Here is a 16,373-nt window from a genome sequence, read left to right on the forward strand (position 1 = left end):
CCTCCCTCTCTCCCTCTCTCCTCCCCCTCCCCTCGCTGTCAGAAACACAGACACAGACAGACAGAGATTGAGACACCGACAGAGACACACTGGGCGGGTGGGTGGTGGGGCGTCCCAGCACGCTGTTGGAGGGCTCCCGGTGCTGCAGTCGGTAAGTAGAAAATGTTTTATTTATTGATTTAAAAAAAAAAATTTTTTGGTTGATTTATTGCTTGATTTATTGATGTATTTATCATTTATTATTGATGATGTAAAACTGAAGTTTGTAAACTTCCCTTTTAAACACCACCCCCCCTCCCCAGCCCCATTCCCTATGCCTGATTTGTAACCTACGCCTGATTTTCTAAGTGTAGACAAGGTTTTTCTGAGCGTACAAAAATCTACACTTACTCCATTCTAAGTTAGTTTGTAGTAAGTTTTCACTGCCTAAACTTTCAAAACGGGCGTAAGTTTTGGGAAAAAAACCTGTTCCAAACTCAAACTGTTCTAGCTGACTGGAACTGGAGCAAACTAAATGCCGAGAATTGCAATTTCTAAGATACTCCATTTTAACCCAGTTGCTCCAAAAAAACAGGAGCAACGCAGGCCGAAACTTGGCCCCAATGTTAGTATGCCACTAAAATAGCAATGTAGCAGCAATAAACATCAATATTTCCTCTATATCTGAAACTACACTGAATGAACTAATACTGCGCAACATTTTATTAAATTACTATTGTGTGGATTTTGATAGTTCTGCATTTTTGATATTCAGCTTTCCAAGATGTTTGCAAACTGATGGCTTAATGTGTGTTATTATTAAAATGTTTGCACAGCTCTGGGCTGTTTTGTTAATATTTAGATCAGTTGAGGTGTGAATTCATCCTTGCCATCCATGAGCTTATCGTGGATGATTGCATCGACATCATGGCCCTGACGGGAAATTGGCTGAGGGTTGATGACACCTTGCATCGAAGCCTTCGCCCCCCCCCCCCCCCCCCGGCTATTACCTTCCACCACTTGCCCCGCCCAGACCGCCGTAGTGGTGGTGTGGTTCTCCTCACCAATTCATACCTTGGTCTGTCGCCCTACTCCTCCGGCACTTTCTCCTCCTTTGAACATCTCCCCTTATTCCACCCCTCTCATCTCTCATTTAAAATTCACTTTCTCTACCGCCCACCCAAGAACGATAAAACTTTTATCACCGAGCTATCTTTACTGCTTTCCTCCCTTAACTTATGCACTGATCGACTTCGCAACCTCAGTGATTTCAACCTCCATCTGAATTCATCATGCTCTCTCTCCTCTGAGTTCACTAGCCTCCTATCCTCCCTGAATATCTCCCTCCATGTCAACTCCCCAACCGATATTCACGGCCACCCCCTTTGACCTTGCCATCTCTCATGGCCTCACTATTCCTACCGTGTCAATTGTAAATAAGGCTGTCTCTGACCATTTCCTTGTATCGCTCTCCACCCACATCTCCCTCCTTCAGCCAACCCTACTTGCTTCTTCGTCCGCTCCTGAAACAAACACTCTCCAAACTCTCTTACAACTGCATTTATTAACTCCAAACTGTCCAGCCTTTGGCCCTCTATTCGTCATGCCATTTTGTTAATACGGATTCTTTTTCCCTCAATCTGGTTCAGCGAATACACTGACACACGAGCACCTTGCTGCCTTTTCTGTGAAAGACCTTGATTGAAGATTCTCTGTCTTGACAAGTCCCGGCCGAAGGAACACTCTCAATCAGAGCCTGTTTACCTTCCTCTGGACAAGCCCCTTTTCAGTGCGAAACAACAACAGTTATACATTTTCAAAACAGAACACATTTGATTAGCACTTGGTCTATCCACTTCCTTTCTTCCTCCCACCCCACCCCCCCCCCCCCCCCCCCCCCCGAGTACGTCCAATGGCAGGCAAGAAAGTCTCCCAATTAGGGCTGGTGTCAGGGTCAGGTTAGTTATAGCTTCGCAACACTGTCTTCCCTTATCAGTAAAGAACCCAATTAGTTTCCCTTCCTCCTTATCAGTAAAAGCCATTACTTTTTCCCCTCCTATCTAGGATTGCTTTCTTTCTTTGTGCCGCCTTGCGTCTTTCTCATGACCCGTGTTTAACCTCAACCTCAACTCTTGGTAACCCCTTTTTTTTCTGTCGATTCTGCAGTTGTCTGCATCTTGACATTTCTTTAGCTATTTTCCCATGATTCCCTATCTCCATCCCTCTGCCACATTTACAATCCTTCTGTATCCATTCTCAATTTCTGCAGCCACCGATCTGCACAACCACACTTTAAACGCCACCTTTAATGCTCTAGTCCCTATTAAAACCATTACTCTTGCTCACCCTGGCCGTTCCCCCTGGTACAGCCCTCATCTTCGCTTCCTCAAGTCCAAGGGCACAGACTTGAACAACTGGTATAGGCATTCATCGCCAGATCTGACTGGATCACATGAAGTTTCGGGACCCACTCTTGTCTGCCAAACCTGCTCACTGTTCCAGGATCATTCTGGAATGCAAAGATAACCCCCTGGTACTCTTCTCTACTGCCATTTGTCATCTTAAATCCCTCTCCCCTGTCTCCACCACACTCTCCAAGTGTGAGGAGCTCATGGACAACTTTGTCTCAAAGATTGAGACCATCTGATCAGCTGCCTGTGCCACTTCCCTTCCTCCCGTTAGCCCACCAGGCCAAACTTCCTCCAAGGTTCCCCCCCCCTACCCTAGCCCTGAACTCGCATCTTCAGTTTCTCTCTCATCTCCACTCTTGATCTCTCCACGCTCATCTTGTCCACTTCCTGCTCCCTTGACCCTATTCCCACTAAACTGCTGACCACCCAACTTCCTTTTCTGGCTCCCATGTTAGCTGACATTGTTAATGGTTCTCTCTCCTCAGGTACTGTTCCTCCGTCCTTCAAATTTGCTGCAATTACCCTTCCCAAAAAACCAACCGTTGACCCCACCGTGCTTGCAAGCTACAGCCCTATCTCCAATCGCCCTTTCCTCTCAAGTCCTAAAATGTTATCTGCTCCCAAATCCATGCTTATCTTTCCCGGAACTTCATGTTTGAATCCCTTCAATCTAGTTTCTGCCCCTGCCACAGTACTGAAACAACTCTCATCAAAGTCACAAATTACATCCTTTGTAACGGTGACAAAGGTAAACTATCCCTCCTTGTTCTTCTCGATCTGTCTTCAGTGTTTGACACGGTTGACCACTCCATCCTCCTCCAACGCCTCTCCACCATTGTAAATTCCTGGATTCTTTTACCTCAATCTGGTTCAGTAAAATTACTGAGTCGAATACCTCTTGTGCTTTGAACAAAGCAGCCTTTATTACCGGCCAGTAAGACCTATCTGGATAGAGCGTACACACTCCCTACGGATAGGTGAAGTTACATCGTAAAGCGTTAACAGTTATACAGTTTTGAAATCAGATAACAAAATACAAATGGATTGACAGTCTAACTCAGCCACTCATTAGTCAATCTATATGAGATGTTCTTCTTGAAAGCTCAAGTATTGCCTCTAAATGTTTCAATCTAATGGTGTGACTATTTCATGTTACAATTAGATGTCATTGGCAGGAGTAGTGACTTGAAACCTTGAGACGGACTGTTAGCTATGCTGATGTTGCACTATTTGCAATCTGACATTCTCCCAGCTATTCTTCCATGGCTTATACATTTTCATATATCCCGTTTACTTTACTGTCCTTAATTCCATATATTCCGTTCAGATATCCACACCATCATCCAGCTGGGTGGGACTGCACTCGCCTGGTTCCATTCTTATCTATCTAATCGTAGCCAGAAAATCTCCTGCAATGGCCTCTCTTTCCACTCCAGCATCATTTAGTGTCCCCCAAGGCTCTATCCTTGGCCCCCTCCTATTTCTCATCGATATGCTGCCCCTTGGCGACATCATCCAAAAACATGGCGTCAGTTTCCACATGTACGCTGACGACACCCAGCTGTACCTCAACCACTTCGCTCGACCCTGCCATGGTCTCTAAATTGTCAGATTGCTTGTCTGACATCCAGTATTGGATGAGCAGAAATTTTCTCCATTTAAATATTGGGAAGACCGAAGCCATTGTCTTTTGTCCCTGCTACAAACTGCGTTCCCTAGCCACTGACTGATATCTCTCCCTAGCATCTATCTGAGGCGAAACCAGACTGTTTGCAACCTAGGCGTCATATTTGACCCTGAAATGAGCTTCCAGCCACATAGCTGTGGCGTCACTAAACCACCGTTTTCCACCTCCTTACCATTGCCTGTCTCCGGCTCAGCTCTTCTGCTGCTGAAACCCTTATCCCTGCCTTTGTTACCTCTAGACTTGACTACAACACACTCCTGGCTGGCCTCCCACATTCTACTCTACGTATAATTGAGATCATCCAAAACTCGGCAGCCCATGTCCTAACTTGCACCAAGTCCCATTCGCTCATCACCGCTGATTTACATTGGCTCCTGGTTAAGCAATGCCTCAATTTCAAAATTCTCATCATTGTTTACAAACGCCTCCATGGCCTCGCCCCTCCATATCTCTGTAATCTCCTTCAGCCTCACAACCACCCGAGATGTCTGCGTTCCTCAAATTCTGCCCTCTTGAGCATCCCTGATTATAACTTAAAGGGTTGACGGTGGATAGGCAATGGCAAACATTTAAAGATCACATGGATGAACTTCAGCAATTGTACATCCCTGTCTGGAGTAAAAATAAAACTGGGAAGGTGGCTCAACCATGGTTAACAAGGGAAATTAAGGATAGTGTTAGATCCAAGGAAGAGGCCAATAAATTGGCCAGAAAAAATGCAGCAAACCTGAGGACTGGGAGAAATTTAGAATTCAGCAGAGAACGACAAAGGGTTTAATTAAGAGGGGGGAAATAGAGTATGAGAGGAAGCTTGCCGGGAACATAAAAACTGACTGGAAAAGCTTCTATAGATATGTGAAGAGAAAAAGATTAGTGAAGACAAACTTGGGTCCCTTGCAGTCGGATTCAGGTGAATTTATAATGAACAAAGAAATGGCAGACCAATTGAACAAATGCTTTGGTTCTGTCTTCACGAAGGAAGACACCAATAACCTTCCCCAAGTACGAGGGGACTGAGGGTCTAGTGAGAAGGAAGAACTGAAGCATATCCTTATTAGGCGGGAAATTGTGTTGGGGAAATTGATGGGATTGAAGACCGATAAATCCCCGGGGCCTGATAGTCTGCATCCCAGAGTACTTAAGGAAGTGGCCCTAGAAATAGTAGCTGCATTGGTGATCATTTTCCAACAGTCTATCGACTCTGGATCAGTTCCTATGGACTGGAGGGTAGCTAATGTAACACCACTTTTTAAAAAAGGAGGGAGAGAGAAAACAGGTTATTATAGACCGGTTAGCCTGACATCAGTAATGGAGAAAATGTTGCAATCAATTTATTAAGGATGAAATGACAGCGCATTTGGAAAGCAGTGACCGGATTAGTCCAAGTCAGCATGGATTTATGAAGGGGAACTCATGCTTGACAAATCTTCTGGAATTTTTTGAGAATGTAACCAGGAAAGTGGACAAGGGAGAACCAGTGGATGTAGTGTATTTGGACTTCAAAAGGCTTTTGACAAGGTCCCACACGAGATTGGTGTGCAAAATCAAAGCACATGGTATTGGGGATAATGTACTGACGTGAATAGAGAACAGGTTGGCAGACACTAAGCACAGGGTCGAGATCAACGGGTCCTTTTCAGAATAGCAGGCATTGACTAGTGGAGTGCTGCAGGACTCAGTGCTGGGACCCCAGCTCTTTAATATATACATTAATGATTTAGATGAAGGAATTGTGTAGCATCTCCAAGTTTGCAGATGACACTAAACTGGGTGGCGGTGTGAGCTGTGAGGAGGACGCTAAGAGGCTGCAGGGTGACTTGGACAGGTTAGATGAGTGGGCAAATGCATGGCAGATGCAGTATAATGTGGATAAATGTGAGGTTATCCACTTTGGGGGCAAAAAATTACGAAGGCAGAATATTATCTGAATGGCGGCAGACTATGAAAAGGGGAGGTGCAACGAGACCTGGGTGTCATGGTTCATCCGTCATTGAAAGTTGGCATGCAGGTGAAGAAGGCAAATGGTATGTTGGCCTTCATAGCTTGGGGATGTGAATACAGGAGCAGGGAGGTCTTACTGCAGTTGTACAGGACCTTGGTGAGGCCTCGCCTGGAATATTGTGTTCAGTTTTCGTCTCCTAATCTGAGGAAGGACATTCTTACTATTGAGGGAGTGCAGTGATGGTTCACCAGACTGATTCCCAGGATGGCTGGTCTGACATATGAGGAGAGACTGGATCAACTGGGCCTTTATACACTGGAGCTTCGAAGGATGAGAGGGGATCTCATAGAAACATACAAGCTTCTGACGGGATGGGACAGGTTAGATGCGGGTGGATTGTTCCCGATGTTGGGGAAGTTCAGAACCGGGGACACGGTCTAAGGATAAGGGATAAGCCATTTAGGACCGAGATGAGGAGAAACTTCTTCACTCAAGAGTTGTTAACCTGTGGAATTCTCTACCACAGAGAGTTATTGATGCCAGTTCGTTGGATATATTCAAGAGGGAGTTAAATATGGCCCTTACGGCTAAAGGGATCAAGGGGTATGGAGAGAAAGCAGGAAAGGGGTACTGAGGTGAATGATCAGCCATGATCTTATTGAATGGTGGTGCAGGCTCGAAGGGCCGACGGCCTACTCCTGCACCTATTTTCTATGTTTCTATGTTAACTGCTCAACCATTGGTGGCTGTGCCTTCAGATGCCTGGACCCTAAGCTCTGGAACTCCCTCCCTAAACCTCTCCGCCTTGCTTCCTCTTTGTTCCTTTAAAACGCTCCTTTAAACTTACCTCTTTGACCATGCTTTTGGTCATCTGCTGTACTTTCTTTTGTGGCTCGGTGTCAAATTTATTTGTGTTTTTCTTCTAACACTCCTGTGAATTGCCTTGGGATGTTTTACTACATTAAAGGTGCGATATAAATACAAGTTGTTGTTGTTGGACTCTGGCTTGGCCTAGGTTCAAGTTGGCTTTAGAGAGATTTTACTTGGCTAACTCATTTCTGCAGATCCATTTTAAAGAAGCTACCATTATGAACCGAGCAGGAATTTGATGGATATGTTCAATAGTAACTCTGCACAATATTGAATATATACAGTATATGTAGGGACACAGGAGCTTGGAGCAGGCGGGGTGTGGGGGAGGGTGGGTGTCGGAGGGGGGTGGCGGGTGGGTGTGGGGAGAGGGTGGAAAAGAAAGTAAGGATCACCGGGGAGGAGGGGTGGGTGAAGGTGGTCAGGAATTCGGGTGGAGTCGGGGGTGGGGGGGGGCGGGGAAGGTCAGGAACTCTGCAGTGGTGTGAATGCAAGATCTCGGGAGGACGTTGGAAAGTCAGGAATTGTGGGAGAGAATGTCAGGAGCTTGTTGAGGAGCAGAATGGTGAGGAGCGGGGTAAGAACGTGATCCAGGTCGAAAGGAGCTGGGTGGTGAGAGCAAGAACGTGACCCAGATGGGAAGATCGATCACGTTCTCTCGTGTTCTGTTAGGCCTGGATCAGATTCTTCACCCCCGCTCGCTTTGTACCCGCACCACGTTCTCCCTATCTTCTCCCCGCAGACCGCAGCGGTTCAAGAAGGCAGCTCAACACAAGCCTCTCGGGCAACCGCGACATTTCGTCTTGAAAGTTTTCTCCCGATATAAAAGGGAAAAAAAGACTTAAGTTTATATAGTGCCTTTTATGACATCGGGATGTTCCGAAACGCTTTACAGCTAATTAAACACTTCTTTGAAGTGTAGTCACGTTGTAATATCGGCTCGAATTTTGCGATCGAGGTAATGGTGAGGTTACCAGCGTCACTGTTATTAAAGTGTAAATCGACCAGCAACCTCCGGCGACTACACATGTGTAGTTAAATGCAGAAGTCAGGAAGCTGCTGTCCGAGTTGTTCTCCTCTAGAAGCTTTGTTATGGCAGTATTTCGCCGAGAGGCTCGGCATGGAAGGGTGCGAATTTGCGATACTTAAGTGATACCCATTAAAGCCACTAGAAAAAGTTCACTGTAAAAGTTACATGGTATTTTGGTCCCTCTGTGCGACCGGATCAAGTGCGCATGAGCAGTCCCAAATGGTGTGGTGGTTATGGCCTGCACCAGTATGCTGACCTCAGCTCTGCGGAGAAGGTCAGGGAATCGCTTGGGGGGTGGGGGACCGAAGGGGGAAGGGGATTGAGATGGGACCGAAGGGGGGAGGGAGGAGAGGGAACCGAAGGGGAGGAGGAGTGCGAAATTCATCACCTCACCGCCGACTGCTGCCCACTGCCGCCGACATTCCTCCTGAAGATCCGCCCAGTGCCACTTTGGAGGTGGCCTGGAATATGCGGGAGGAGAGAGCCGTCCGTTGATGTCAGCGGACAGCCGAGTGGCGCAACTGACCTCCTGCCCACCGAGGTCCCAGATTCCTGCAGGGGTGGACTGCTGCGAGGAGGCTGGTCTGTCGCCAACGGTAAGTTTGAAGAATCTGAAAAAAACGTAAATGAACCTTTTTTTAAAAAAAAAATTTCAACAGCAACTTACCTGGATGGGGCCTCCAGAAGGTTTTTGACTAGTTTTTTTATTTTTTACTGTTTTTTTTTAAAAAATCAGGTCTTTGACCCTCTGTGGGCCCGACTCCATCCTTGCCGGCACTTGGGCGGCAAGCGCCTCTGCCAGCGAGAATGAGAGCTCCCGCCTGCTGCCGCTCAGATTGCCGCCCGTCCACCTTCGCGAGACCTCGGCGATGAATATACTGCCCAAAATACTATCCGGCACGTCGGCAGCACTTTGGGCAGGCGGAGATGAAAATTGGCCCCCCCTTCTCCAGGACAGTATGCAGTTCCGGTGGTTTGTCATGAAACTTGCACTTTTGGGCGGTATGTCGGCGGTGTGCATACCGTCCGGCGGTATGTCACTGATGAAACTGCCGCCGGGCGGTATGTACATGTGTTTTGACGAAACTTGTGTTTTTGGGTGGTAGTGAGTGGTATGGCAATGAATTTCAGGCCCATTCTCTCTGAGCAAGCGTTGGCTGACCACTCTGGTATAAGTCACACCAGACTGTGCAGTGAGTCCGATTTCCTCTTGCATAAACTGATCTGGTGGATATGTTGCTCTGCTCACTACCCAGTGCTTCATAAAAAGGCCTCAAATTAAGGGCTCGACTTTCCTATCAGCCCCTCAATGCCCAATTGCCCGCTCAGAAAAATAGCTAACGTTTGGTAAGTAATGCTGGTGAGAATTTCCACTTTTATGTTAAAACTAATTGCCCGGCGAGAAAATCGGCGTTGCACCTTTTATTGTTGGCGGTTTTCTCGGCGGTTAAGGGGAAACTAAGTAAAATGGACGTTTATTTTAAAATTTAGTGCAAGGCTGCAGTTGGGCCTAGGGAGGGGGGAAAACTTAAAAAAATGTTCCAAAAAAATAAACGTAAAAAGCATTCCCAAGACACTTTTACACCAAATCGCCGTTTTAAAATTAAAAAAAAAATCAAGAACCTTTAACTTACCTTTCATTGCAGAGTACTTGCCTACCGCCTTGTTTAAACAGCTTTTACAGGCGGTTCACTCGGCGATCTGGATGGGCTTCCATTGAGGCCAAACTTATGCCCTGCCGATTTTCTCAGCCATGATCTTATTGAATGGCGGAGCAGGCTCGAGGGGCTAGATGGCCGACTCCTGTTTCTAATTCTTATGTTCTTATGTTCTCGTTGTTGCACATCGGCAGTTTGGTCCCAGCGGGCGTTTTCAGATTTGGGAAATATCACTAAAAAAAACTAATGGGGAAACTTTCGCCGGGCGGAAAAACAGCTGTACCGCCGAGAAAATCGCCGAGAATCTGCTGAAAATGAAAGGAAAGTCTCGCCCATCGACATGTGAACAATTATTATTTAGAATTTATATTCTATCATTTTGCAGATTTTCAATCGTTTGATATTGTCAGTGCTCTGGAACAGAGAGAGGTGGAATTGTTTTTCTGTAATTTCCCTCTGTGCATATTTTTATTGTTGGCATCTTTACTCCCTTCCAATTCTTGATTTGTATAATTATTAGTTGCATTACACTCTCACTATGGTGATTACTGTACATGTTTCCAGGATGTTTTGGTTCCTGACCTGTGTCCAAATTTTTAAAAACTTCTTTTACTGAGAAATAGTTTGTAGTCAGACTTGCACTATTATGAAGTAAAACAACAAACCAGCAACTTTTTTCAACCAATTTTTCCTCCTCTTAACTTCAATAAAAGTTTTACATTTAAAAATCCCCATGAATTTTTCTAATAGCACAAATCATAACAACCAAAGTATCATTCTGCTATTTTTCTGTTTTGCAGGTTCACCAAAAATCTGTCACCAGATAAGATTAACTTGAGTACTCTCAAAGGTGAAGGTCAGCTGACCAACTTGGAGCTTGATGAAGAGGTACTACAAAACATGCTGGACTTGCCCACTTGGTTGGCAATCACCAGAGTGTTCTGCAACAAGGCTGCAATTCGGGTAAGAACTTCATTGTACTGCAGAAGTTACATCAAGAGTATGCCGTGAAGTCGTCTTAAGATCTTAAATGCCTTGTGCACATTACCATTCCCTGCAGTGTGAAGATACCAGGATTAAAATCAGTTGCACAGAATCAAATCCTCCTAGTGGGAAATGAACCAGAAAAGTGATTATGGGAGCTATGCAGATGTAAATGACACAAGTAACTTTGCCCGTGTAAAAAGACAACTGAACAGGGCTGGGAGATAAATTGGCATATTCCTTCCAGGTATTGCTGATAGAACATAAAATTACAATAAACACACAGGATGGTGCACCATCTGCCAACTCAAATGTTTTGAGACACTAGGGTAACTTCCTCTAATTTTCCAGAATTCAATAGAAATTCTAGGATTCTAAATACCAAGTGATGACTTGAAGGCTAGGATGTTTATAACCCGAGGGGTGTTGGGCCATTTAGCACGCAATTTTGGGCTGGAAATTTGCCAACTTTGCACCCTGTTTTTCGGCGATATTTTGCCGTTTTGGCGAAAAACAGCGAACCAGGAATTTTGGACAAGTCTTGCGCCAGCAGTTTTTAAGTACCGCTGGGGAGCGGACCGCCGGCATGCAAGACTCGAAATAGTGCTTTTGCCAAAAATTTGGCTCACCGCACATTAGTAGTTAGGATGAAAAAACTCACCCGGGAAAAACCTGCGTTGCGACCCTTGGAACAGCGGTAGGTATGAAGACCTGCAAAAAAAAAAAAAAGGCAAGTTAAAGTTTTCAATTTTTAATTCTTTTGCAGCGATTTGATAGTTAAGTGTCTTGTGAATGTTTTGTGATTTTTTTTTTAATTGTTTTTTGCAATATTTTGGGGGATGTTTTCTCCCGCTCTCGGCCCAACTCGCAGTGGTATCGGCCTCGGAGAAAAGCTGCAGAAAATTCGCGGTTTGCACCATGAATCCTCGTGAAATGCCAATTTTTACCGCTGGGTGAACTGAATCCCGAATTTTAGGCCTCATAGCGAAGTCATAGTGATATTCTTGGCAAAACATCCCACCAAAAAACAGATTTCTAGCCCAAAGTATTATAAGAGCCACTAATTCACAATGAATTAGTTCAGTTTTTATTACATGCTACTAAATGATTTATATCTGGGGAATGAATTCTATGACAATTTTTCTGTGGAAACTAGAATGCTTATTGTCTTCATTATTCTTGTTTACATAAATTAAATTTTGTAGATCTATTGCCTTATCTATTTTTAATTCAATTTTTATTGCTTGCCTTTTTTTGATGCTGAAGACTCAGTGAGATGGAAGTCAAGATGTACCATGTTTAGAGGTGGATACCAGAGGGGTAGAGTTTCCGCTTTGGATGTAATTGGCGATCTTGCGTTTGTTCTGAAGTATTTTTTCCCCCCTCAGGTTTCTGCTCAAACTCATTTGAATAACAATGGCACCAGATCTGCCATGAACCAGCGCAATTGGGCAGCGTTTTAAAACATAATTTAAAAAATATTGCTTTAAAAAATATTCTTTGATTATATTAAGAGTGGTTCTGGTGCTGTTTGATTAATACAGCTGAAAATGGGTTTATTACAAAAAATAAGCATTTCATTCACTGTCAAGTCACTACCTGCGATTTACCCAATTTTAAATGGCTGAAGGTGACTTTTAAAAGAAATACAGAGCCATTTGCTTGTTATATTGGGGTACAGGAGTCAGTTTTTTCTTAAATTTAAAAAAAAAAAAATTATGTTCAAAAAGCTTTAAAAACGTGCCGATTAGGGTCCTTGTGCCCAAAAGAACCAACTAATACATAAGACCAGCAAACAAGCACATTTAGTGGAAACTCAACGGTGACGAACTCATCCTGGGGGTGTGGTCAGTTTTGTAGGTGGGGCCGGCTTTTAAAATGGCACAAAACATTTGCAGAAACACGATTTGTGTTGAACGTAATTTGTGCCAAAAATTCCGTCATCTTTTGCATGGGTTGTGCCAAATTCGGGCGAATTGCACTGAAAAAAAATCCAGCACAACCGAGAGGAAATTCTACTCCTTGAAGTTCAACTCGGAGAGTCCTGCGCTTTGGTACCTGGGAGAGGATGGTCCCAGAAAAAGACTTGAAAACCTAGCAGAATATCCAAATGCAACTATTGAAACCCACAACTGAAGTCTTTTTACTGCTACTGCAATTAAGTTAAGTTACTGCAAAGTGGTGTGCTTCTTGGAAATGACACAATAAACCGACTTGGTTAAAATATTATTGGGGAGGGAGGAAATTGGACCCCACTGTGCGCCTGTTTTTTTGCTCCCAACATTTTTGAAAAGCTTGAAGTTATTGTTCTAAGCAAATAAAAGTAAATATAGAATTAGAGGAATAACTTAATATACCATTTTGTACAGATTTATCAGTCGAAGTGTGCAAAGCGTTTTGAGGCAGTGGCTAGTGCTGCGCATAATATAACTTTGGACTACATCAAAAGATCAAAAATAAATTTGCTGAACATTTTCACAACAAGAAATTAAAGCTGAGCGACTTGCTTCTGGAGACTCCCAGTATTTATCCTTCTGTTTCAATACAATGAACCTCAAGTGCATGAAGTGTGTTGCATAAATTGTAGCTTGTTTTCAGCAGTTGGTGTTGCTAAGGTTCATCAAGCTTTGGGTGATTCTATTGTCGAGATAATGAGCAAATAGAATTTGCAAATATATCATCAATCAGTTTCTGCTGCCGATTAATATTGTGCTGAAAACTAGTTAATTCTTTGGTGAGAATCATTACAAACTATTAGCTTAGTGGATAATTTTCATGCCAAAAAATGATACAAGTACTCGTTTATCAAATTTTCTTCAAAATTCAGTCTTTCAGTACTCGAACCATGCTCGCCATTATTTGTATGTAAATGGTACAACAACTTCAGGCGAAGGACAGATGCGCGGTTACACGCGAATATCCAAAAGTTCTGTAAGTTTCTCTGCCATTACTTTTGCGAAAACGGCATCTCGCTGTTTGCCTCACCATTGAAATGTATTAAAGCTGCTGTATTTGCACGGGAGATACAAACTAAACCATCCACCGAAAGTTAAGTCTTGTAATTTCAAGCGCTAGTACCCTTTTAATGATGTGATAACTGTTCATTACTGCCAATCAACTTCTGTGGCACTGAAAATTAACTATTACAAGTCTGGAGTCTCATTCCTTCAGGTATTAATTAATGTTGGAGATTTTAAAAATGTAATTTACATTTTTTTTAACTCCGTCCTCGCTCTCTCAATCCAATCTTCTTGATTTCTCTTTCTGTACTTGCTCTGGCATTGAATTCACCCACTGAAATTTACACTTCTTTCTCGGTCCTTGTGCTGTTTATTTCACAATCTGATTGGTTAAGGAAATACACGGTTGCTTTCCCTGTTCACATAGGTCCCAGTTGCCCCATTTCCCTCGCTGTGCCATTATCAGCTTGCACTTTTAGCAACTTGGCAAGCAAAAAATGGAAAAACATAAATATCCATCGGCAAGTCTTAACAAAAGCAGATGCAACAAATTATGGCCAATTGTCTATCTCTCTCTCTCTCCCACTCCTTCCCCTCGAAAATGTATTGAAAATCTTAGTGTCAGCTGTGGTGCAGTGGGTTGCACTCTTGCCTCTGAGTTAGAAGGTTGCTGTTTCAAGTCCCACTCCAGGCACTTGAGCACAAAAATTTAGGCTGACACTCCAGTCCAGTCCAGTGCAGTGCTGAGGGAGTGCTGCACTGTTGGAGGTGTTGTCTTTCGGATGAGACATTAAACCGAGACCCTGTCTGCTCTCTCTCGTGGACGTCGAAGATCCCACGGCACTATTTCGATAAAGAGCAGGGGTATCCTGCCCCATATTTATCCCTCAATCACTGTCACAAACAGATGATCTGGTCATTATCACATTGCTGTTTGTGGGAGCTTGCTGTGCACAAATTGGCTGCAGTACTAAGGTTTAGAGTTTAGTTCTACTTGAAAGTTGCGAGTGTAACTCGAGGGATGGCAGGGCAGCTCAGTCCTTTGAATTGCACATGTACTTACTTAGCTTCCCCTTGAATGCATCTATGCTATTTGCCTCAACGACTCCATGTGATTGCAAGTTCCACATTCCAATCTCTTTCTGGATAAAGAAGTTTCTCCTGACTTCTGCATTGAATGTAGTAGTGACTATCTTATATTTATGGCCACAAGTTTTGGACTCCACCACAAGTCCAACATCATCTCGACAACTACACTATCATAATTCTAAAGGTTTTACTTTTGGAGCTTGATTAAAATATTCAAGAAGATTAGGAAGTCTCACTCAGTATAAAAAAGACTTGCTAGTTCTCTGCAGAGGATAAACCAGTCCGTAGACAGTGTCACCCTCCCATATTAAATGTTGCTCCTCCCCACAGCTACTCAAGCAGGTCAGCTGGCAGTATCAACTGTTGCATTGCATTGATAGACCAAAAGACACGGAGAAACTAAATACAAATAATTTTTAAATGGCGGGGTGGGTGGGGAGTGGGGGCGTGGAGAATCCACACACTTTGGACACGGGAACAGTAGATGTGCTAAACGTTGCTTCATTGCATCTGGGTATGTCAGTAATGGGTGGGGTGCACATGAAGAAAAAAAATCAGATGGGTTTCTAGCTCCTGATCACTTTGCCATATTGGACTTCACCCCCAAGAGTTGAATTAAACCATTGACACTCACGTCTCCATTTAGACTTCAAGATTCACCACTTGGTCATGGGTTTACAGGAGGGCTGCTGGTTCCTATGGAACTGTATCCCACTGGAAGATAGGTGGGTGGGCAGAGAGAGAGAGAGAGAGAGAGAGAATATACTGTCAAAAATGAAGAATATTTTGATGAGGTTTGATGAAAGGATAGTAGGGGTTGCGTTGTCCAACTGCTCGCCGCCTTTATCCAGTGCTCAGCTCCTTCCTCTCCTCAACAGACAATGTTGTTCTCTTGCAGGTCAGTGAATCTGACTATAATAAATTTAGTAAGTCAATAGCCAATCTTCCTTCATTTACGGTCTCTTTTTTTAGATAAGTTTGTATGTCTATTGCTAGTCAGAGTAGGAATCGCAGGATAGCGCAGATGAATACGTGGCTTGAGCAGTGGTGCAGCAGGGAGGGATTCAAATTCCTGGGGCATTGGAACCGGTTCTGGGGGAGGTGGGACCAGTACAAACCGGACGGTCTGCACCTGGCCGGGACCGGAACCAATGTCCTAGGGGGAGTGTTTGCTACTGCTGTTGGGGAGGAGTTAAACTAATATTGCAGGGGGATGGGAACCTATGCAGGGAGACAGAGGGAGACAAAAATGAGGCAAAAGCAAAAGACAGAGAGGAGATGAGGAAAAGTGGAGGGCAGAGAAACCCAAGGCAAAGAACAAAAAGGGCCACTGTACAGCAAAATTCTAAAAGGACAAAGGGTGTTTAAAAAAAAGCAAGCCTGAAGGCTTTGTGTCTTAATGCAAGGAGTATCCGCAATAAGGTGGATGAATTAAGTGTGCAAATAGATGTTAACAAATATGTGATTGGGATTACGGAGACGTGGCTCCAGGATGATCAGGGCTGGGAACTCAACATCCAGGGGTATTCAACATTCAGGAAGGATAGAATAAAAGGAAAAGGAGGTGGGGTAGCATTGCTGGTTAAAGAGGAGATTAATGCAATAGTTAGGAAAGACATTAGCTTGGATGATGTGGAATCTATATGGGTAGAGCTGCAGAACACTAAAGGGCAAAAAACGTTAGTGGGAGTTGTGTACAGACCTCCAAACAGTAGTAGTGATGTTGGGGAGGGCATCAAACAGGAAATTAGGAGTGCATGCAA

General features: G+C 44.1%; 1 protein-coding gene across 3 annotated transcripts in view; it reads left to right on the forward strand.

Moving 5' to 3' along the window:
• The window catches only part of bltp3b (bridge-like lipid transfer protein family member 3B), a 182,501-nt gene that overhangs the window by 50,574 nt on the left and 115,554 nt on the right, over nt 1-16,373 (forward strand). For all 3 annotated transcript variants that reach the window (XM_070897438.1, XM_070897436.1, XM_070897437.1), the window contains exon 2: nt 10,378-10,540. In XM_070897438.1, the coding sequence (XP_070753539.1) occupies nt 10,378-10,540 (163 nt within the window). The remainder of the gene's footprint in view (nt 1-10,377; nt 10,541-16,373) is intronic.

Source organism: Pristiophorus japonicus, chromosome 13 (genome assembly GCF_044704955.1).
Source record: "Pristiophorus japonicus isolate sPriJap1 chromosome 13, sPriJap1.hap1, whole genome shotgun sequence".
NCBI classification, from domain to species: domain Eukaryota; kingdom Metazoa; phylum Chordata; class Chondrichthyes; family Pristiophoridae; genus Pristiophorus; species Pristiophorus japonicus.